We start from the raw sequence: 23,734 nt of genomic DNA on the forward strand, positions 1-23,734 counted from the left end.
TGAATTCCTTTAACTGTTTCTAAAGGTTTAACATCCTGGATTTAGATGGCAAATGAGACTACTCCCAATTACTTTTGCTGCCAGAGGGTACAACTTGGGGCATTTGGGATGTGTAAGAAGAGGGAAGGACTTAAAACATTTGAGGGCTAAATTAACACTTGCCTGCCCTGTTTTCTTTCCCACCCACCCACAGTTTTCAAGGTTATTTTTTCAGGCTGAAGCAATAGGAGTACCCATGGAAATGAGGGTATCCTGTGTACTATGCTCCCCTTCTCCCTTTGACATCCAGGTCTGCTGCTATTCCATCTAATTTATCCCTAAGGATTAATTAAAAACTACAGCAGCAGGGCAGGTGTGCTAAAAAACAATGTACTGGTTAGAGTTAGTCTAATGCATACAGTAAAGGCTAATCATGGAGGCCAGACACATCTGTCCATGAAAGTTTGTGCTATAATAAAATGCAATTAAGTGGGTGCAAGATCTTTTGTCAGTGTGCGGTTGCTGGATTAGAATTTAGCGACGATTTGATTGCATTCTAGGCTTGAATAAGGACAGTTCCCCCTTCCATTACACATCATTTTATTCCTTACTGTAGGGATGTGGGTGGTGCTGTGGTTTAAACCACTGAGCATCTTGGGCTTGCCGATTGGAAGGTTGGCAGTTCGAATCTGCACCACGGGGTGAGCTCCTGTTGCTCTGTCTCTGCTCCTGCCAACCCAGCAGTTCAAAAGCACACCAGTGCAAGTAGATAAATAGGTACTGCTACGGCGGGAAGGTAAACACCATTTCCATGCACTCTGGTTTCCGTCATGGTGTTTCGTTGCGCCAGAAGCATTTGTCATGCTGGTCACACGACCTGGAAAACTGGACAAACGCCAGCTCCCTTGGCCTTAAAGCAAGGTGAGTGCTGCACCCCATAGTTGCCTTTGACTGGACTTAACCACCTAGGAGTCCTGTACCTTACCTATTCCTTACTGTCACTACTGTGAATGATCGTTAGGGCTAAACTGCATATTGTTCATGCTTAAACGAGATATTTTTTCTTTGAAGAAAAAGCAGTCAGAGCACCATAATCTAAAAAGAGCTCCTGATTTGAATGGTGGTCCTACACCAGTTTCCTCCTGGAAATCCCCACCCCCAGCTGCTATTTGCTTCCAGGAAATTGAATCCTCAGAGAGTTATTTATTTAAATCATTTCTTTACCTGTTCATTTCAGTAGCAATTCCAGAGCAAGTTACAGTTCATCCGCATACCTGATACAATCACTGCAAAAGAAGGCAGATAAGTTTACAGTCAGTCAATGCTAAAATAAACATTTTGGCACTAAACTGTAACAAGAAGCTTGGGTGAATAACCAGGTCTTCAGCTGACATCCAAAGTAGTAGTTGGGGGGTTTTAAAAGGCGCAAGCCATATATTAGAGGGAAGGAAATTCCAAAGCTAAGGTGCCATCACAAGGAAGGCTTTCCTACACGTTGCACATAGCAGGGCTTAGCTAAATCAGTGGGTAGGAGAGATTTTCACAAGGAAACTGGCGCAGAGCCCCCATCCACACTGGGAGCATGTCATTGCTTCCCCCACTCCCCGGAGAATGGTGATGAGTTTAAGTATGCTTTTTCAAAAGTACAAATTACATAATGTGTAGTTTGGCCCTTAACTAAATTGCTATACTTTATGCATTTCATGACCATTTGATCCCTGTTTTTTTCCTTTACCCACCAACACCTATCCATATGTACATACATAATATGCCAACTAATGTTACAGTTTCATGGATTTGATAATATGTATGGGGAGGTGCTGTAGCTCAGCGGGAGAGCACATGATTTGTATGAAAAAGGCCCCAGGTTCAATCTTTAGTATCTCTAGGTGGAGCTAGGAAAGACACTCATTTGAAATCCTAGACAGCTGTTGCCAGTCAGGGTAGACAATACAGGGCTAGATGGACCAGTGACCAAGCTCCATAAAAGCAGTTTCCTATGTGCTAGTCCATGAAACCTTACACAAGTTTGTCTTTAAGGTGCTCAAGAAACTTATTTTTAACTAGAACAACCTAACCAGGACTATACCTATTTGGAAACCTAAAATGTGCCTGGGCTTTTTCATATTTGGAAATCTAAAAAGCCACATGAGTATAGACAAGCTTTTCAGCTGATCTCATGGAATATTGTGAACATTTCCCAGCATTTTCCTAGGGCAAGGTACACCAACTTGTCAACAAGTGAGTCAGCATTAGCGCAGGAAAATGAAACTGGATTTGTGCCTGTCAGAAAGACAGAGGTGCTCTGTTATAGTTCTTCAAAGTCTTTAGTCCCAATCATATAACCAGCAAATGTTTTATAGAAATCCCAATTGCCTATGAATTTAATGACAAAGCAAGAACCCCTCACAAAATAGAAACAGCCTCTATCACAGCACCGGTTGCAATCTACAAAATTGAATTAGGCTGCCCTCTTGCATATATTTTTTCCAGCATCAAGCTAGGATTACAGGTACTCAAGAAGCATTGCCTCCTGCAAGTAAATACATTGCAGCAAACCTGTTTTCACTGGCAAGATGTCCCAGCTAATCTTGGCTCTTTGGCAAATAAACCTGTACAATATAGGAGTTTCCAAACACTCAGAGCAAAAAAGAGGGTAGTTATTTTCATTCAAAACATGTTCGAAAAGTTGCTGAAGAGACTCTTCTTCCACCCCTCCCAAATTTTGGCTATGAATTTTGGTAGTGGCCCTGGACTTTGAGATAAGACTAAAATGGAGGACCAGGAAACTTCCAAAGAACACTAGAGAAATGCAGACATTTTCACCTCCAGGGCCACACTCCCTTTTGGACAAGGACAGGGGTCACTTACCAAGGGGTGGGTGTAGCCAAAGTGGGTGTGGCCAAACAAATACCGGTACCACTCCATCCAGGCAAGCAAAAGGTTCAAGGACACATTCCAGCCAGGTAAAAACACAAGATGGCAGTGCAGAGCAGAGCAGAACCAGTGAGAAATGTGGCCTTGGCAGAGTCCTGAGCACTGGACAGAATGATGTGGAGGCTTACTTCTGATCCCTGGGCCTGAGGTCTGCTCACCTCCCACTTCCTCACCCCACTGCCAATAGAAGAAGCAGGATGTTTGTTGTTGAGAAGCAAGAAACAAGGCATTTTGCCTCCTGTTCTTCTCAAGTCACATAGAATGCAGAAAGTGAACTGCAGCTTTCTTAGCATTTTCTTAACTTCTATAAGGCAGCTTACCCCACACTTTGGGAAGAAACACAGAAAAAGTAGCACTTGTACAATGGTACCTTGGGTTACAAACACCTTGGGTTACAAACACTTCAGGTTACAGACTCTGCTAACCCGGAAGTAGTACCTCAGGTTAAGAACTTTGCCCCAGGATGAGAACAGAAATCGTGCACTGGCGGCACAGCGGCAGGGGAAGGCCCCGTTAGCTAAAATGGTACCTCAGGTTAAGAACGGTTTCAGGTTAAGAAAAAGACCTCCAGAACGAATTAAGTTCGTAACCAGAGGTACCACTGTATTTGTTTTTTGTTTAATATATTACTGTAACTCACAGAGGAATAAAAATGTATTGGAAGGTAAATATTCCCAGCCTTACCTTGACTTTTGATTTTTGGGAGAAAGAATCACCAAGACCAAAAAGAACCTGGAAAAAGAAGTATGCCAGTTTACAGAAAAAGATGTCTATGTTGTGATACTCTTATCATTTTACAAATGATAATGGAGACACTTACAGTCACTTTATTTGTATACCACTTTCCATATAAACATAACTTTTTTTGAAGTGCACCGTCCATAAAACTGAAATACTTGTGTATTTGTACCACTCATATCCCTCCCAAGAAGCACTGTTATCGCTGCCACCCACTTAAGGAAAGCTAAAGATGCTTTCTGCTTGCTGCATCGTGGTGTGTTCATTTACTCTGCAACCGCCTGTCATGAACCTGCTTCTGAAACAATATGAGTTAGTAAATGCCCCAACAGATTTAACTGCTAGAGACAGAAGGGTTGTGTTTCTGGTGCTGAAACCTATAAACGACAATTCCAGACTGTGTGGTAAGGTTATGTGACAGTAAGGGCAGTGGTTTATCAGAAATAGGTACAAGAAAATTTGGGATTTGCTTCGAAGGGAAGTCTAAAAACTACCCGCATGGAATCAGGTCAAAACACGTTACAGCTGCTGCTTCTACTACCTTTACATACAGCATTTAACAGCACTGATTGAGAAGCCATTTCCCAAGCATAGCTACCCTGCTTTGCTTTCAATATTTCAGTTCTTTCTCTCCAGATATTTGCACAGCTGTCAACTTTCCCCTTTTTTTAAGGGAAATTCCCTTATTCCGAATAGGATTCCTCGCAAGAAAAGGGAAAAGCTGACAGCTATGGATATTTGTAATTTGGAGAGAAAAGGCGGCTCAGTAGATGCCTTTCCCCCACAAGCTATCACAACATGCCTCTCGATTTCCCTTTCAGGTCAGGAAGGTGAACCGGGTGCGCTCCAGATCTTGTTGGATTACAACTCCCATCAGCCTCAGCCAGGATAACCTGGTTGCAGCCGGATTTCAACAACATCTGGAGGCACGCAGGTTCCCATACCTGCCCTAGAATAACATGCGTTACGCCAGCACCGTTTCCTCCTCCGCTGCCGCCCGCCTCCCGGAACTCTTCGCGCACGCTGCTTCGTTTCGAGACGGTGTTCTTTATTCGACGGACTCGGATTCGTAGCTGCCCTGGCGACTGCCTGCTCCTTACGCCACTCAAACCGTTTGCCCCGAGACGCTGTTCGCCGCCGTCCCGAAGCGATGAAGGCGACCGTCGAGGCTCGGAGTTCGGCGTGACTCGGAAGCCGGACCGGAGCCCTGCGCAACGAGTGGGCTGCGGTTGCGTCAGGCTGAGCCTTCAGCCGGGCCCCTTGGCTGGGTGTGCGCGAGGACCCCTGGGTCCTTGGTTCCGGAGCGGGATCGGACGGAGCGAGAAAGTGGCCAAGATGAATCTGGAACTGCTGGGTGCGTGGCTTTTTAAATGGTCGTGTCGAGCCCTCCTCGGTCCTTCCCTTTGGTGGGGCGGGAGGGGGCCGGGGCGGGCGGCTGGGCTGCGCGAGGGAGCCGGGGCGCCTGGGACTTGGAAGACAGCGAAGTGCCGGGGCACCCGACCCGGACCAGGGGCTGGAGAAGCGCTTGGGCTGGGGCGGCTCCTGGGAGAAGGTCCCCCTCCTCACGCCCCTTGCACAAAACGCGGCTTCATAATTCTTGGCAGAGTAAAACCGACTGACACCTCTTTTAAGTTCATTATCAGCTAACAAGTCAGGGGATGCAGCCCTGGGGGCTGGTTTAATGGCATGTAAATTCGTGGTCGCCCACCTTCGCTGCTCACCTCTTCCTCTCCTCCTCCTCCTCCTCCACTGGCAGAAACTGCTACCCTGAAGTCATGGCGGTGCTTGATTTCCCATGGCAGGTTTCTTTCCTCCTGCCTGCCCTGTTGCTAGGCCCTGTTGCTAACAAGCTGACAGTCCCGTTGCCATGGCAGCCATGCCAGTTTTGACCACTCGGTTTCTAGTGTCTTGGGACCAAAGAAGTTTCTTCAGGCTGCAGTATTAGTTCACACAGCCGTGAGTCAGCCCCACTGAACATAGTGACTGTTACTTCTAAGCAAGCATGTGTAGCATCGCACCATTTCTGTGTTTGTGCTGCCCAGCGTTTGGTTATGCGTCAAGGGTACACCCTAGGGATCACACATTTTTAACGTGCAAGATAAGCGTTGCCCGTTGAGTGTGCTGAAACATTGTGATACCCCACATTGTCCCTGGAAGATCTGGTTCACTTTAACCCGTTTGCCATCCTGCTCAAAGGTTTCTCAGAATTTGATCAGAGCTTTTCCTAGGCATATTTACAGCCCAATCCTAACCAGTCTCACTAATTTCTAAACCTGTTTTCAGTTGGTGTATTCTCGGTAGGGAAGGGAAATAATTTAGGTTCTTTAGCTTTTGATTTAAGACCGAGGAAGGATCAAACTGACACCTGGTGCTACTGCCTGTTCCAAAGGAAAGAGGATCCACATGCAAATTGCTCACATACACATACAAAGGATGAATTTGCAAAATTATTGTATCTTAAGCAGAAACCATTGACATTTTGGAAAGGTATTTGCAGGCCAACTGCCTCATGATATTTATGCAAGTGGTCCGTGACACATGCTACATGGGAAGACAAAACCAGAAAAAGCAGACTACTTGACAAAGTGGGGAATCATTGCATTAAGTGCTAGTTCAGGTCTGGGAAGCCTTTTGGGCTCATCATCTCTGCCTCTTGGCCATACTTACTGGGGTTTATGGGACTTGTAGTTCAGCAGTGTGTGGTGGGACCAAAGTTCCCCACACCTGTCCTAGCTGACCAGCCCCTGAATAGGAGAAAAACTGAGAGTCAAAGTGGATGTGACATTAAATGCATTTTTGTATTTAAGAAAGTTTTGAAAATGCAAATAGCATCAGCTGATGGGGCATGAGGGATTTTAACCCTTTTCCCACCTTTTATTGTCCTGAGAATAATCCCGCCTCTAAAACCAGTATCTACTTTGGGAAGAAATCCCCCATTAGCATCCCACGAATGGTAAGCCCACCCTCAGTTGATGTTATTTGCATTTTAAGAATTCTGCACATTCAGTGCAAAGATGCATTTTAATGTATATAGTTTGACCCTTATTTTATTAAATTTATTATCTTCCATCCATTTTTAACACATTTAGATGGCTCACAATTGATGCAATAAAGCACCATAAAATATAGGTTAACACAAGTAGCCTAAACAATGTGAGCACCCCAGATTCAAAGCCCCTATAAGTATGGCTTTACATATTTTTCTTCTACCTTCCTCACTTCCCATATAAGTAGGATTAGAAGCAGAGCCCTTTCTTTCTGAAGGTTATTACATCAAGGTAATACTGAGGTTATTCTTACAGAGAGTTGTGATAATTTTGTAATGCTTGGCATCTGCATGTTTACATCAAATGTCATGCACTTACATTCTGCTCTATAGTCTTATTTTATTGTTGCCTAGATAGCTGATTTGCACCCACCTTGCCAAGTTAAGAATATTTTAGTTATCTGTGCTTTGTTGCTAGAACTACCTCCAGATTTTGAACTATGGGCCCACTTAGCACTCACCACTGATTTATAACCGTGGTGGGGAACCTGTGGCCCTCCTGATGTTACTGGACTATATAACTGTTCTCATTCTAGATCATTTGGTGTGCTGGCTGGAGCTGATGAGAGTTAAGGGCCGATGTCTGACATTTGGGATCAAATTTCTCATAAACAGCATACTTTCATTTTTTTAAAAAAATTGAAGTATTGTATAACACAAAGAATGTGGTACTGTATAACTTATTTCATGCTTTATACTTCTGTTTTATTTCAGAATCATTTGGACAGAACTATCCAGAGGTAAATGTCTCCCTCACTCAAAGTTGACACATTCTATTCTAATGTTGTTTAGCTTGTGACTTGGTTTTATTATGTTTGAAGACGGGAAGCAGATGTTTGCTGAACTGCAATGTGGATACTTGGTGTTTGTTAAAGTGCATCAGGAAAACATGTCTATCCCTTCAACTTCTGATTTTTAATCTTGTGCATACTTTCCCTTCAGTGTCTAGGTGATCTCTCAAATAGCAGTGGCCTTACTTTGCCTGAGACATTTCAAAGGTGTGAAGCATACTGGCTATATAGCTTTGAAGTGAAATTGGTTGACATTGATTTTTATACCTTTCATTGTTTTCAGGAAGCTGATGGCACACTGGACTGCATTAGTATGGCCCTTACTTGTACTTTTAACAGGTGGGGTACACTTCTAGCAGTAGGTTGTAATGATGGTCGGATTGTCATTTGGGACTTCTTGACAAGAGGCATAGCAAAAATCATAAGTGCTCATATCCACCCGGTCTGTTCTTTATGGTAAGAAAATTATCTCGATATGAGTTAAATATGATTTATTATTAGCATACTCTCAGCTTAAGTAAAAAAACACAGTGTGCATGTCATGTGTTCAGTATATCATTTTCACAAGTTGAAACTTACACAGCTTGAACTCTGCATGAAGTTTACACTCCAAGAGCTAAAAAGGAATGTTGGTTTTTAAAGTCATCTCTTTGATAGTGAAAGCTGCTGCAGGGAAAAAAATCAACGAAAGATCCAGCTACGCAGATGATTCATGCCCCCCTCCCCACATGCATTCAGTATCTTTGGATCACAGCTATAGACTTGAGAATCTGATTGCCTCTTAGATTCTTGCAAGGGGCTTATGCTCGCCCAGTGGATCTTTTGATCTTTTCTTTGAATTGCTGAGCTCTATTCTGTATCACAGACTACTTTTGAAACGCACTTCAGTTTCAAAATCAGTTTAACTTACAACATGGGATGCGCCTATCAAAGAAAAACAAGTCTAAATCCCTTTGAGCTCATGAAATTATCCTTTCCTTTGATCCTGGCTGCTTTGCATCCACCTGCTGGGAAACAGCGGAATATAAGCCTTAAATAAATAAATAACTTCCATTTTCCAGCACGGATAACTTTTTGAATTTGAACTTCATCATTCTAGAAATATTTTGCTTGTTACTTTTTATTGGATACTTCAGGACCTCATTGTTGGATTTTTTAATAACACACAGTAGAAAAAAAACCCCTCAGTGTTTTGCTGTGTCAAGTGTTTGCGGGTTTTGTAGGCTTTTTAGTGCAAAAGCCATAAAGTATTTTTTATTACAAATGCTTTGTTTCAAGATATTTTACAATCACCATTCTGTTCTGCTATAAATGCATTGGTATCTGAGTAAATTTAGCTTGAGTTGCAGTATAGAGCACTATTCACTTCAGCCTGGTTAAAATAATAGTCCCAAAAACAGATAATCTAACTGATCAGTTCTGTATACTGGCACCCCAGTTTAAATACATTTACTTGGATGTTCCTTTGATAGAACACTCTTTTGATTTGAAAGCATATTATGAGCCAGTAGCTCTGACCATTTTAAATAATATTTGTGGGGATAGCAACAAAACAAAGGTTGCAATCTTTAACTTTCTCTTCCAGTTGGAGTCGAGATGGCCACAAATTGGTGAGTGCGTCAACTGATAATATGGTATCTCAGTGGGATGTTCTGACTGGTGATTGTGACCAGAGGTTTCGTTTCCCTTCTCCGATCCTGAAAGTCCAGTACCATCCCCGCGATCAGTAAGTAATACTAACAAAGACCTTTCCCTAGAGCAGTCTTGGAAAACCGAATGGTTTCTTGCCTACCGTGTTCTAATCAAGATTATATGTCATCATTTGCCTTATTCAACACAGTTCTTTGCTGTGGGCCATATTCAACAAAATATGGGAGCCCATGCAACAAGTCCTACTAGCACAACAGGGGTCCTACCTCCTACAACACAGCCCTCAAATCAATTTAGAGGGGAGCAGTTGGGAGAACCCCCATAACAGCGTGCAGGGGGGGGAGACGAGGGGTCCTTAGGTCTGGCAATCAGAAATGCTTGTGCTGATCATCATCCCAGCGTGGTGCTGAATTCCTCCACTACGAGAGATTATCTGAAGCTTTGTTCTTGGAAGTCATCAATATGCTGGTGATAGTTCAATAGCAGTCTTCAGAAGTGGCCCCTCCATGCATATAGCCAATACATGAAGAGGGGTACTGGGATCCTGCCGTGCAGTCTGAGACGGTTGACTGCTCACTTCCCACTCCCACCTCCTGACATCTGGCATTGAGGGGATCTTTGCACAGATAGTTGTACATGCAGAGACTCTTAATCCTAGTGGGTGGCCATCTTTATAGCCCAATTCAATATGCTGCTACTTGTTTTAAAGCATGACTACCATGTGATTGAAGAATAGTAGCCAAGTAATAGATTAAATCTGCATTAATTTGCATTTGTGGAAGGCCACCATAATTCTAAAGAAAAAGATGCAGACACCTCATGCAAGAAAGGGCTCTGCCAAGCTTCTGCTTTCTATCTGCAGTGTCTTGTCTGCATCCCTAAGCCTTTTGCCCGGAGGGCTTTCCCTGCCTTGATCCCATCCCCCTCATCTCTGTGTTCTCTCTCTTTTCTTGTCCTCGTTGATCTCTAGCTCTGCAGCCTCTGCTTTCAGGCATACACAAAGTTCCTGCATCCTTAGAAACCTCCTTTTAGCCCACCCCTTTTTCCCCTGTTACAAAAGAGACACCAGGTAAGAAAATAGAAAATTTGAGAATTTCTTTTTTTGTTTCTTGTTGGTTTCTATTTGTTTAGAAACAGGGTGTTGGTATGTCCAATGAAGTCTGCACCTGTCATGCTAACATTGTCTGATTCAAAACATGTTGTCCTACCAGTGGATGATGATTCTGATCTGAATGTGGTGGCTTCTTTTGACCGGCGAGGGGAATATATCTACACGGGGAATGCTAAAGGGAAGGTGAGAACTCACTGAACTAATATTTGGTGGGTAGCGGGTTCAGTTTTCTAATTTGTATGACTTGCCTTAGAAGTGTTGTAAATAGAAGAAACGGGCTTCCCTTTATTGCTGTCTTGGTTCGCTCTCTCAGCTCAAAATATTCCAGGAATATCATGATTCTAAGCAAAATTTATTTCAGCTTTGATGAAGCAGCTGGGTACACATTATCTAAAATAGACTATGCAGAGAAAAAATTATCTTATTCAGAAATGAAAGGTTGTTAACATGTGAGGGTCACAGACAACTGCACCATAGTGCCTTGACTATAGTTTGTGTATGCCACATTCAACCCATTGATGGATGTGAGAAAATTACACACACACACACACACACACACACACACACACCTTGGCACCCTTTTGTACATCACCATTGCTTGATCTACATTATTGACATTCTTCCCTACCAGTTCTAGCTGTGTATGCAGTTGCTGGCTTCTTTACATTTCTAATGAACGCTTATATTTTTTTAATGAAGAATTCAGCTTAGGCGCTCTGACATATCTGCTGTGAACTGAATCAGATACTAACTGTGTAACTTCATAACATTTCCTATTTAAATAAACAGCCCAAATGCTTTGAAATTCCCCACCCCGCACCCGTCTGTGTCCAAGAAACCTTCAGAATTTAATGTAGTGAACAATGTCATCATGGGACTTTTTCTTTTGGACAGATCCCATTTTAGAGAATGAATTGCATGCAGTTGCTGCACAGAGATTGTCTACTCTCATTCCATACCTGCTCCATTGGATTTCACTGTCTTAAATTGATGGTGTTGCTGGTGTTGAACTTGCCGCTAACCTCTCCTTTTTATTGATGAGAGAGGAAGACATGGTTCCTTGCTTAGTTGTCTCATAAATCACTGACAGGACTGACTTTTAATAGCACACTTTGATGTCTGTGCAGACTTTTATTGCCTTTCCTTATGAACTCTAAACAAGAAGTGTATGTGGTGAAAAGGTCACAGTAAAAGTTACCTGCTTTATTTTTACTTATGTTGTTAGATCTTGGTCTTAAAGACAGACACTCAGGACCTTGTTGCTTCCTTCAGAGTAACTACAGGAACCAGCAATACTACAGCTATTAAATCTATAGAGTTTGCTCGAAAAGGAAGGTGAGTTGAAGACTTTGACTCTTTCATACATGGAGAGCTGCTGTTCAAATAACATTGTCCTTGGGAAGGCCTAAAGGAGGTATTTGGTTGTACCTTTGGTCTTAGTTTGTACTTGATTAACTTGCCAGTGCTTGTGCTTGTAGGGGTAAGAGTTTCATTACTTTTTAGTCTTACTGGTGATTTAGTTTTAATTATTTTACTGTACAGTGATATTGCTATATTGGATGCTTTTAATTAACTCTTACTGTATATCACCTAGAGGCTCGGGTGGAAGTGTAACAAATAAATTCAATGAAATATTAATAATAATACTAGGATCCTGGTCTATGGGTTTATCCTATTTCTTATATAACCTGCTGGAGCACAGTGGCTCAGCAGTATATTTGGAATGAATGGTTTTACAGCATTTTGTATCTCTTTCCCCTCCCTTAGTTGCTTTCTAATAAATACTGCTGATCGCATAATCAGAGTCTATGACGGTCGGGAAATCTTGACTTGTGGTAGAGATGGAGAACCAGAGCCAATGCAAAAGCTGCAGGACTTGGTGAACAGGTAGGAATTATCTGCCTTGAGTCAGGGGCATGTGCGTTTCAGTATTCAAAGGCCCTACTGCTAGTTTGTCCTCTGGTATAACTTCATTTCTCGAAGCTTGAAAAACAAGCATTCTACCCCCTAAAGACCCTGAGTGTTGTTGTTCTAAAGGAACTAGGTCCAGATTGCCTGCTTCCTGGCTCTCAGAGCCCTTTCTTCTGCAGTAAAGCAGGATCCCCTTTCTATATTGTGCAACACTATCCACAATTACTTTTTGAATATTGGGGGGGGGGGGGATGAGTCTTCTGTAATCCAAAAAATAGGCTGTATTTTTTTTACTTAAATTCAAAATATAATCTCTAACATAGCATCATGTAGTGTAAAGAGAAGCCTGAGATTCATAGACAGGGCAGTGTTTGGATTAATTGCTGCCTTTACTACATTTATAAAACATCTTTCTGCCAGTGCACTCAAGGCAGTTAAAAGTTTTAAATCTTCATTATTGATATTATTTCTTCTAGTTGTTAAACACTTCATAAACAAGTTTTCTAGGCATTGTACAAGTTGATTTAAAACATAACAATTATATTGTAAAACCTGCAGTCAATCTTAAATTTCCAACCCAGGATGAAACCCAAATGCAAAAAGCCAACACAATAAAATGCAACACAGATCACAGGAGCTTAAAACAGCCATCGGTTAGCAGATCTAAAACCACTAAGATGCACTACAGTTAAAGCCTTCAAATGCCCTGCAGAACAGAAAACTCATGGTCTGGGAAGAGGAAACTAAGATAGTCATGGCCAGTCGTCTGAGGGTGGGGGCAACGGGGTGGGCATTTGGGGGTGTTTTGCTATCTCACCTTTCCCTCTGATGCAGCTAGGTTGTTTGGCTGCTAATGAAGATAGAACTGGTTTTTGCTAGGCTGGTGGGGGCAGGGGCTCATCTCAATGCTCCCTTTGAAGCAGCCAGATGGAATGATGGGAGTTGTTGACAGTTCCTTGCTTAGCTGCCAGCCAGGTCCTTCTCACAGTTTTTAAGTCGCTCCTCTGCACCAGCTACTGTCCTATTCTTATATTTTTCTATAAGTTCACATCAGTTCTGGTTGCTTACAAAAGCGACTGAACACAGCATCAAAGTCTGCAACAACGCAATAGCGAGGCAAGTGAAGCAACTGCAACCTGCATATAGTTTTTCAAGCTTTCTTATTTTCTTTTAGATTTGTTTGCGTGAGACTTAAGATCAAAGAAGTTATTTTGGGGGAATGTATCCTGACTTGACCGATTTGTATAACTTGCATTGTGGAATTTACTATTTGCAGTTTCAGAGAAGCCCACTTCCAGCTATGCATAATCATCTTTTAACAATTGCAATTCTTTTGAACCCTTGCTTCTCCCTAGTGTACACTTGAACAAGGTTCTGTTAATTGCTATTTCTACAGGACGCCTTGGAAGAAATGCTGTTTCTCTGGCGATGGGGAATACATTGTTGCAGGGTCAGCACGTCAGCATGCTTTGTACATCTGGGAGAAGAGCATTGGGAACTTAGTGAAAATCCTCCATGGCACAAGGGGAGAGCTGTTGCTAGATGTGGCAGTAAGTACTGCATTGTCTCCTTCTAACAGGATTCACAACTTTGGGCCAGACTGTATTTTTAAAAATGTACCACTTTTCTTCCCTCTTTCTGGTATAATCTAGTGGCATCCTGTCCGACCTATCATCGCTTCTATTTCCAGTGGTGTAGTATCCATATGGGCTCAAAATCAAGTGGTAAGTAGTACTGATGCATTTTCTTCCATTTCTACACTTTAATTTCCCTGGATGACCCTTATTTCATTGGTCATTCTGGTTTTATTTTTTGCCATTATTTGCATAAGCTTTTACACTGCAGGACCAACATCTTTCTAAAAATACTAGAGAGAATCAAATAATTTCAAAACTGATAAAAAACTGTTTGTAGCCAGAGGGTTGCAAGAATGATTTTCACTGAAGAGAGAAGAAAAATGGGAAGAGATGAAAGAGATCCTGATTTCATGTTACGTAAAACAAGTAACTAGCCCTCTTGTTTAGTAGGCCTTGTGACTCTGTATCTCAAAGAAGGACTGGTCCTATGATGTCGCACATGGTTTGTGGCACTTTGGTGCATAGCTCGGGTGTGATTATATAGCTGCTGTACCAGGGCACGAACGTAAAATGTTCTTTGGATTTGTGGCTTAGGAAAACTGGAGTGCCTTTGCACCTGATTTTAAGGAACTGGATGAAAATGTAGAATATGAAGAGCGAGAGTCTGAGTTTGACATAGAAGATGAAGATAAGAGCGAGCCAGAGCAGACAGGTAAAGAATGCATTGACTGAAATTGCCCAGTGTAAAAGTATATGGACTGTGTATAGCTTTGCATCCTTATTGTGTAGCATCAGCCCAGATTACCCCCTTCCTCTGCCCCCAGAACTGGAGCTGCAAGCAATCTTCGCCTCTTGGTGCACATCAGGGTACAAAAAGCACCTCAGTATTATTCTCTCAAACTGTGTGTGAATGGCAGAGTAAAAAACGCAATAATCAGTGATGCCCTTTCTGAGTTTGATGATATACCATATTGGCCTTAAAATAAGCCGCACTTTCCCCCCAAATTCCAACCGTGAAAAGTTTAAGTGTGGCTTGTATTTGCAACTTTACGGTATGCAGCCAGGAGTGTGGCAAAGTGGCACCAGCCCCACGCATAGTCCCACGTCCTCTAACCCAAAGCCGGAAAGGGAGAGAGCAATGAAGAGGAAAGGCCACTGGCAACACAGTGCGGCTCCCCCCAACCCCGGCCCAGTATGCAGCCAGGAGTAGCGAGGAAGGGAGCAGCTTATATTCGGGTATTTTTCCTTTTTTTCTTTCCCCTCCCCCCCAATTTTAAAGGTGCGGCTTATATTTGAGTGTGGCTTATATTTAGGCCAATACGGTATTAGTATTCTTTTTGTATCTTGTCCACCTCAGGAACATTTTGTATTCAAGGTGTGAGATACAAATTTAACAGTTCTTCTGATTTAACACAGCTTGAGCCTTTGAATCTATAGGCCACATATCAAGACCCATTTCACGGCCCGTCTAGTATAAGGGTTAGCAAACTGTTTCTAGTTTTTGCCGCTACTACTCCTTATTCTGTGCTGTTTTGGGATCCCAGGTTAATTATTCCAGTACCCAAACTACCCACTAGGTAATTTTCATTTAGTTTCGTTTCCAGAGAATGCCTTTGCATCTAGGAAGGCTGAGCACCCTAGACTCCCTTTCCAGTGGTGCTGATGAGTCTTCCATTACTGATGCTTATATTGTCTTCAGTCCTTCCTTCCTATATTCGTGGGTTCTTGCAGTCCAAGGTTCTTGTCTTCTGTTCTTCCCTAGTTATCTGTTGCATTTTTCAGCCAAGCAAGAATTCTTGTTCCGATTCTTTACTTCCAGACTTCTAGTAGCCATCTGTTTGATGTCTTCAGAGAGTTGTTATCCTACTGATCAAGGTTCTGTGGGCATTTAAAACTACCGCTGGTGCTTAATGGCTTGTTCACTGACAGCTGATTTAGCTGCAATCTGGTCCAACACAAACCGCAGTCCTGCAGAATTTAAGCAGGTACTTCCTAGTATTTGGAAAAAGGGGACTTAATTACTGAAGTCGGTGCAAAGGCTCACATTCCACTTAATTTTCACCTTTGCAAGATTTATGTTTTAACAATGTACCTAGGCAAACAAGCTTCAGTAATTCATGAAATGTCATAGCTGTTGCTAGGGAAACAAGGTTGAATGTAAGGCAATAAAAGCACAGATTTGTGATGGTGCCAAACAAGGTAAGTATACAGCAGGATTTTTTAAAAAAAGTCTAGAGAAGAAAAGAGGCTCACTTCTCATTGCCATTTTTTTCCATTGCCAATTATTTTGTAAGAAGTTAGGCATCAGAACAGCATGAGTTTAATTTTGTGACATAGGGCTTATTTAGGCATCAGATGAAGCTTGGCAATGAGACCTCTCTGTTGCTGCCAACTTGTGATTTAGAATTTCTTTGGTTATCAGGTGCTGATGCTGCGGAGGATGAGGAAGTGGACGTCACCAGTGTAGATCCCATTGCTGCTTTTTGTAGCAGGTGAATGTGGCAGCGGCGAGGGTGTTGAAAGACTGCACATAATAAATATTTGCTGATCACTAAAAAGATATGTTCACTAGGACTGTCAACTAATTAAAGAAATCTTAGTTAGTTACGGGTTTTAATAGATGAACAGTGCAGTTCTGTGCAGGCTTACTCTGAAGAAAGTCACCCTGTGTTCAGTAAGACTCTCCCTGGCTAGGCCAGTTAGGATTGCAGAGTAAATATGCATATCTTTTCATATGAGCAAGGCAGAGCCTCCCTATGAACCTATTTAGGCTCCCCAGGCCTTCCCATTGGGCTGCTGTGTGGTTTGGCTCAAATCATGGCCACCTGACCATCACCTGATGTCACTCGACAGGTAAACTTGGTTCTTTCCTTACAGCTTCTAGTAGAGTTCAGTGTTTCTTGAATTTGGCTCCTTTTTCTGTCATCCTGCAGCAACAGAAAAAGATGCCAAATTCAAAAAGGGCCCAATTGCATATGGAAAGGAAGAGTTGCTTAGAAATGCTCCCAGTTCTTTCTTTACAACTCAGCTTGAATTCAAACCAGGCTGCAAAGGAAGAACGGAGAGGACATTTCAGATTCTACCTTTGAAGTTGAATCACCTGACCTCCATATGATTTACAGGTGAGCAGCCCCACCCACCAGTCAAAATGACCTGTAGGAGAAGTTCTGGATCTAGTGTGGCCAATGGCCAGGGATAATGGGGGTCATAGTTAGCAAAATCTGAAGGGCCATGGGTTAGCCATTCCTGCTGTAGAGTGTGTCTGAATGGCTAATTTTGGAGGTCAGTGTAGCTCTTGTTCTGGATAAGAACACAAGAACAAAATTGTGTTTGTGTGTATTTTTTTCAATCCTGTAGCATGAGTTTTGTGTGTTTAATGGGAAAAAATAAAATTTCCTTGGCAGCGATGAAGAATTGGAAGACTCCAAAGCTTTGTTGTACTTGCCTATTGCTCCTGAAGTGGAAGACCCGGAGGAAAACCCTTATGGTCCTCCACCAGATGCAGTGCAGACCGCCTTACCTGATGAGGGAATAGGCTCTGAAAAGAAGAGGCAGTCTTTGTCTGATGGACCTCAGCCACCAAAGAAGAAACCTAAAACAACCAACATAGAACTGCAGGGAGTACCCAATGATGGTGAGGGAGAATTGCTATCATTGCTGCTGTCCAATATCTTCATAACTTCAGATTATATTAGAACTTAGCGAAAATGGCTGTGAGTGGTAAATAAGTCCTTTCTCAGCTTGTGCCATTACGATTGACAGGGCATTTGAACTGCTAGATAAGCTAGGGTTGCCATATTTCAAAAAGTGAAGCGAACACAAAAGTTGTTGAGTTTTTTTAGAGTTTTGCCCTAAGTTGTTGAGCTTTGCAAAATCTTAAAAAAGAATGAAGTTGTTGAACTATTTTTAAGGGAATTCAGCAAAATCTAGACTTCCAACATGGTTTTGCCATGCGTCCAGATCTTCCTGGACATTTGCGCAATTTCCACCTGGACACTGCTTCCGACAGCCACTATATCCAGGAAAATCCAGGCGTATGGCAACCCTAATTTAAGCAAGTAAGATCCCTATGTTTCTTAGATCTCATTATCTTACTCACTTGGGGCTAACAGTACTGAATCTTTCCTCACGGGCTTAGAATTTTTGCCTGGCTGCACTCCTCATTATAGGCATTCCTCGTATCTGTGACTACTGAATGGAAATTATGGTCAATTAGCTCAAGTACTTGTTTAGTAACCTGTGGTGTTATACATTTCCTCTAAAGCACCTGGACCAGGTGCTGTCTTGACCTGAGTAGACCAGTTTATTCTTCGGTTCTATACAACAAACTGCTGGCAAACTCAACTTAATTCTAACTTCCAGCTCATCCTACTGTCCTAAAATGATTCAGAACCGCTGCTCTCCCTTTCTTATTTCTAAAAAAAGAGAAAAATGCCATAAGTCCCCTTTCCTGTGTTATGGCACGAGCCTTCAGAGATCTGCAAAGTACACAGGGCGAGTAAATGCACTGTAAACTGAAAAGATGTACTTCCTGTTCCAAACCTGCCTCTTCCTTTGCAGAAGTCCATCCGCTTCTGGGTGTGAAAGGAGATGGTAAATCCAAGAAGAAGCAAGCAGGCAGGCCTAAAGGATCAAAAGGTAAAGAGAAAGATTCTCCATTTAAACCGAAACTCTACAAAGGGGACAGAGGTTCTTTACCTCTGGAAGGAGCAGCGAAGGGTAAAGTGCAGGCGGAGCTGGGACAGCCTTTGCCAGGTAAGGACCCAGCGTGAGCATCTGCTTGCTTGGTGACCTTGCTTCGTACAGACATGGCATAGCCTTAGCACTTTAGCTCCCCAAATGGCATTTGCTTGCTGAGTGTTTTAGCTGCTCTGCTTTCAAGGACAGACAAAATTTTGCTTCTTGGAACAGGGCGGTTGCCCTCGTTGCCGCAAATAACAATAGGCACCCACAAGTTGTAGGCACATCAAGTAAATAACGCGAAGGCTGAGAAAAATAAGACGTGTTATACAGAAATGGCATCAAGCCATTAACTTGCGGGTTCTCCTCCTAGGACTGTGCATCATTGGTGCCACACAACCCAAATTTGCTAGTCGTGAAGGCTGTTTGGAGTCCAAAGCAGAGATAAAAAATGATGGGGAGCATGCAGAGCTAAAATATTGTTGCGTGACACTCTTGTGAAATATCTGATGCTGCAAAAAAAGAAAAGATTAAAGGGGAAAAGGGAGTAGCTATCCCACAGTAGCATTTCTGGTGACTGTGGTTGAGTTTCATTGCCTATGAAAATTTAGTGATGTGTCCATATTACGGATCCATGCTCTGGACAGTTGCTTGCTAGTTGGAAGGTTGCTACCAAGAGTTTTAAAACTGGCTCTATGTATTTTATCTAAGCAAGTTCAATAATACTGGCAGTAAGTTGAATGCGAGAGTTCTACATCCCATTACTTCAGTGCTATGCAGGTGATCAATGCCCATATTGTACTCCTCTAATTGTGTGTAAATTTGGGAAAGCTGCTTTCTGCCCAGTTTGACAAAGTTCAAGGAGGCAGGAGAAAGTGGGTTTTGCAAGGAATAGGAAGTGACTTTTGATCATATTTTATATAAAAATTGTTACACGTAATAGGGATTCAGATGTGATATGTATGTGCAAACTTTTGTATGTCCTTGAAGTTCAGCAGCTATTGCTGTGAATTTTTTTTTTTATAATCTCCAGAACAGCTATTTTTTTTAACCCTTTCTTTCCCTCACTGCTGGTCCTGTGTTACCCAGCTTGCTCATTGTCCTTCCTGCTCTGCTCCTGTTAAGTTGCTTTTGTAGTATTAATAAATGCATTGAGTTATTGCTTACAAGTGATGCAATGAACAAAATGTGGCAGCTTTCCAAAGCAGAAATCTGTTTGGTTTGTTGTTTTCCTGCTAACTTATGTTTGTTCTGTAGCTTCTCAACAAAACTGTTTTAGTAAGTAATCAGTGGCAGAACTTCTTGTAAGACACCCCCTCCCCTCCAAAAGGTACCCTTGAGTTTTGCAGAAATGAGATTGAGATCAAATGGCACCATGCTACACATTTTCTGAAATCTTAAACTATAGTAGGTATATGCAGGAGAGCCACCATGTTAAAAAGTATGGGTGGTATCTGACTAAATCATACTTGAAACAGGCCCATCAAAATGAATGGGCAAGTTAACATTTGCCAGCTTAAGTCCATAGATTTCCATGAGTCTGCTCTGAAGAAGTCAGATACCATCCATTAATTGTTCATGTTTTTGACAATGCAAACATATTACTTGGACAGAGCAGAATTAGCGGCCAAATCCTTAAAAAAAAAAACCACACACAATTTTCTAGATTTGTTTAGAAGTTTGCAACTATGAAGTCTTTGTGACTTTATTTGGGGAGTGTTACAGAACCATGCAAGCTGATGCAGAAATAGATGCCTGCACATGAGACGAGGCAAGAAACCAAGTTAACGGGATGCCTGTGCCAGAAGAACAGTATTTCATCTTTCCTCCTGGTGTGGGCTTACTGTCAGATTGGTGCTTTGGGGTATCCTCTGTTAGACTCAGATACAACTTCTGTATTCAGAAATGTTGACCCACTCAAGGCGTGAACTGTAGAGCAGGTGCTCTGCTTTTCACAGTCAAGCTCTGGCCTGTTTCTGGTTGTTAATTAAAAATGCTTAGGAAAATGCTTGTCTTGTCTTCAACAACTTTCTGGGGAAAAATAGGAAGCTACCTTAGAGTGCATCAAACCCTTAGTCCTAGCTCAGCATTATACTTGCTGACTGTCAGTGGCTGTCCAGGATATTAAGCAGAAGTCCTTTGCTGCCTAACCAGGAGATGCCATGGATTCAACCCGTGGCTTTTTGCAAGGAAAGCATGTGATCTACCACTGAATGGTGGTTTTTCTCCTATGCAACATGCTTTCCCTTAAGTGTAATATTTTGAAGCAGGGGTAGCAAACTGGCGGCCCACAGGCCTCTGAAATATCTCTCTCTGACTTGTAAGCAGCTGTACCAGATTTGAATGAAGGTATGTTTTTCTTTTAAAAAAGGTTGAAGAAAATACTATTTTAAAAACTGTAAGGGAGAAAGAGATCCCTTATTTTAATACCACACGATCCAAATGTAGTCCTTACTGCTAGGTGGCTGCTTTATTATAGAGTCATGGCATCCTTAAATGGGGTTGAGTTTTGTGGCAAAAATATGCTTCCTCCTTTGGACCATTGCTGGGAGAGTGGCTGTCAATAGGTCATTTGTTTCATTTGCTGGTGTTCAGTCAAGACCGTCAGACATAAAAATATTGATACTGAATGCCTCATCCACTGACACCCCCTTATTATTAAGTAAAATGTGCCAGAAAAAGTTCCTTATGGAACTTTCCTGCTTTAGGATTTAAAAGGGTTTATTTAAGTTCATTCTGTTGGTTTGTGTGGGAAGCCTTGCAATCCAAGCCACTAGCCATTAGTGTTTGAGGTTCCATTTTGAATTCCAGGCTCCATCTTGGAGGAGACACGAGCTGCCTCCTCGTGGCTCATCCCAAACCTAATGATTTTAATCACTCGGAAGTGCCATCTACTCCCAGGAGGGATTGAGCTGTTAGGCAGCTCCCTGACTTACTGCTCTATTCCTATTGAGGTTCAAAGCCTTCTTAGGCTCAAGTGCCATGCAACATATTTATATACAACTGTCTTGATTCAGGAAAAGATATAACTGTAAACATGGCTTTAGTCTCGGTATGTACTTGTAAGTAGCCATATCAAGACTCCATTGTTCAAAAGCACATTTCAACTTGTGCTTTTTAGTCTCTGGAAAATTTGAGCTCAGAAAAGGACCGAACACTGTGCTGCTTCCTTGTCTTGCACAGAGCACGGATAATAAATTGATACCGAGCTGTAATCATCGCACACCTCCTGCCTCAGCTGCCTGCCTGCTCTCCACATCCTCAATAATCCCTTCCCTTTTCCCATGCAGAGTTCACAGACAGCAAGTGTGCTTACTAGCTACAACACAAGTCTGTACAACTTCCTTATTCCCTATACTTAAACCAGGTAAGCTTGCAGAAATCCCAGTGGCAGGGAATTACTGAGTTTCTCAAGGATCTTATCCAGTTCTGACATCCCTTTTTTAAAAACATTTTTAAAGACTTCTAATCAGAAGCAGAGAAATGAAGCATCATAACATGTTGGACAAAAGCTTCCCCTTTAACCTCTCTGCGTCAGTTGGGAGTGGTCTTGTACAATCCAGCTTCTGGTGTTGCAGGTATCTGTGAGAGTCCTTTTAAAAATGTTGTTTTTTAATATTCAAAAATATTTGATTTTTGGTTTGGTGTTTCTTTTAGCAGGTGGTGGTATTTCAGAGCTATTATGAAGACTTCCCAACCTTCCTCACCTTTCCTTATTCAGTCAGATAATGGACTGACTTTAAGCTACTATGGTCAGGACAAGTGACCTGGCTACCTATGGATACAGGGGACATTTAAAAAAAGAAGAAAATGCAAATTATGGAAGAGGAAAATGCTTTCCCCAATCCTCTCTTCCTGCTAACAGTGAACAAACTGTTGACTCTCAGGAAAGAAGATTTGTAGAGAACCTGATGGAAAGGAACTGCTTTTTGCTGGTTAGTCTGCATTTGCTCCCCAAAGTACAATGAAGTCTGTCACAGGACGAGAAGACCTGCTTGCCTCCAAGTTTAAGGTCTTTTAGTTTCTGTTGCATCATTCAATTCTCAAGAGGATGATTGTCGTGTCTCCATGAAGACCCATCATGCTGCTGTGGATCCCAGCACATTCCTATTGCAGTGTTGCTAGTTTAAGCAAACTACTCTTTGCACCATTATTTTCTCTGCATTATTCACACTGGTTTGCATTGACTTGGTAGACCTGCTTTTTAGGTACCCTTTATACAGCAAGACAACTTACCTTACAGGTTGCCTACTTTTGCCGGTTTGGAACAGACATTTGGAATCCAAATGACTCCAAAGAGGTTTATAACTGATTGGATACTGATTGCAAGAACCAGGGAGGGCAGAGTGGATGTATATCTAGAGAGAAAGAAGAGGGTTGGGATGATGTTGGGCCAAAGCATGAGTGGCATACGTCTCGGCATGTTTCCATGCTGGACTTCTACAGCTCAAGAGACGCTCGTTTTCCCTCCACTCGAGGATGTGCCAGGCAAATGAGCATCTCCCTGGGAATGTTTAGATGAATCTGCACACAAGACATGGGAATATACTGCTTAAGTCATTTATGTTTCTGCTTTGTGTGCTATCCAAAGCCATCCAGAGATTTCCGTTTTTGGCTTGGCCTGTATTAGAAAAGATTGCATCCTGCATTTTCATTTCTTGCCATTGCAGTTGTTTATCCAAAGTCTTATCAGTCTCCTAAATCAGAAGATTTATTCCCCCCCGCCTACCCAATCTCCAGAATATACATGAGCATCTTGCAGGAGGTTCAATTGGCCCATGGGATGCATTGGGAAATGCAGAGATAAAACTTGCAAACTAACTTCAAAATATTGATTTGAAGTCCCATATATTGTATTGTATGATATAATTTATGCCATCCCCAACCACCAGGTGTTCTGTGCAGCCTTCCGCTGTATAGTCCTACTACTTTCTACCTGCCAGTCCATCCAAAGATGGGAAGGCTGCTTGGGTAGCAATCACTGCTCTGCATAATATGGTGTCCTGGATTCCAACCAGCTTCTGCAGGTTTCTCTACTTCAGTGTCCATTGCTTAGTTTTCTTTCAGGCTTGCTTTAATTATTTTGATATTCCTGTAGCTTGTACAAAACCTGCCAGATAGTGTGATTGGTTGCTAGTTATTCATAAAGTACTGCTGTGATGGTAGCATTTGTGTTTGTAAATAAAGAAGTATGTTTTATTAAACCACGTGAATCATGTTTTTCCCTTCTCTCTCCACCCCACCCATTTTGTGTGTGTGGAGAGCAGGTCTTTTAGGAACTTCCATGACCCAGATTTTATTTCCGCTAGTAATA

The 23,734-nt window shown here is 42.2% G+C and overlaps 1 protein-coding gene and 1 long non-coding RNA gene across 7 annotated transcripts in view; one reads left to right on the forward strand and one right to left on the reverse strand.

Annotated features, from left to right (window-relative positions):
• Nucleotides 1–3,650, reverse strand: part of LOC308478940 — a 41,228-nt gene extending 37,578 nt beyond the window's left edge. For both annotated transcript variants that reach the window (XR_013987386.1, XR_013987387.1), the window contains exons 1-2: nucleotides 3,601–3,650; nucleotides 1,204–1,265 (exon numbers count right to left, since the gene is read on the reverse strand). This is a non-coding gene — a long non-coding RNA (uncharacterized lncRNA). The remainder of the gene's footprint in view (nucleotides 1–1,203; nucleotides 1,266–3,600) is intronic.
• Nucleotides 3,651–4,795: 1,145 nt separating this feature from the next.
• RBBP5 (RB binding protein 5, histone lysine methyltransferase complex subunit) lies at nucleotides 4,796–23,624 on the forward strand. Of its 5 annotated transcripts, XM_081009081.1 has the most exons (15): nucleotides 4,796–5,008; nucleotides 7,415–7,440; nucleotides 7,775–7,947; nucleotides 9,077–9,217; nucleotides 10,273–10,435; nucleotides 11,478–11,587; nucleotides 12,020–12,139; nucleotides 13,560–13,713; nucleotides 13,816–13,887; nucleotides 14,335–14,452; nucleotides 16,163–16,232; nucleotides 17,145–17,374; nucleotides 18,301–18,378; nucleotides 21,711–21,787; nucleotides 22,078–23,624. In XM_081009081.1, the coding sequence occupies exons 1-14, from the start codon at nucleotides 4,990–4,992 to the stop codon at nucleotides 21,737–21,739; spliced, it is 1,503 nt and encodes a 500-aa protein (XP_080865207.1). In that variant the 5' UTR covers nucleotides 4,796–4,989; the 3' UTR covers nucleotides 21,740–21,787; nucleotides 22,078–23,624. The 5 variants fall into 5 exon arrangements, with proteins under 5 accessions (XP_080865207.1, XP_080865204.1, XP_080865205.1 ...); XM_081009078.1 differs by lacking the exon at nucleotides 21,711–21,787 and having other exon boundaries at nucleotides 18,301–18,495; XM_081009079.1 differs by lacking the exon at nucleotides 21,711–21,787 and having other exon boundaries at nucleotides 18,301–18,495; nucleotides 22,081–23,624.
• Nucleotides 23,625–23,734: the final 110 nt, after the last annotated feature.

The sequence above is a fragment of the Podarcis pityusensis genome (genome assembly GCF_964106645.2).
Source record: "Podarcis pityusensis genome assembly, chromosome: 6".
NCBI lineage: Eukaryota > Metazoa > Chordata > Lepidosauria > Squamata > Lacertidae > Podarcis > Podarcis pityusensis.

Coding starts and splice junctions, on each gene's coding strand:
- RBBP5 (XM_081009078.1), top strand. Junction 10,436..11,477: donor CGGGGAATGCTAAAGGGAAG/GTGAGAACTCAC, acceptor TTATGTTGTTAG/ATCTTGGTCTTAAAGACAGA. Junction 18,496..22,077: donor GCTGGGACAGCCTTTGCCAG/GTAAGGACCCAG, acceptor TGTTTCTTTTAG/CAGGTGGTGGTATTTCAGAG.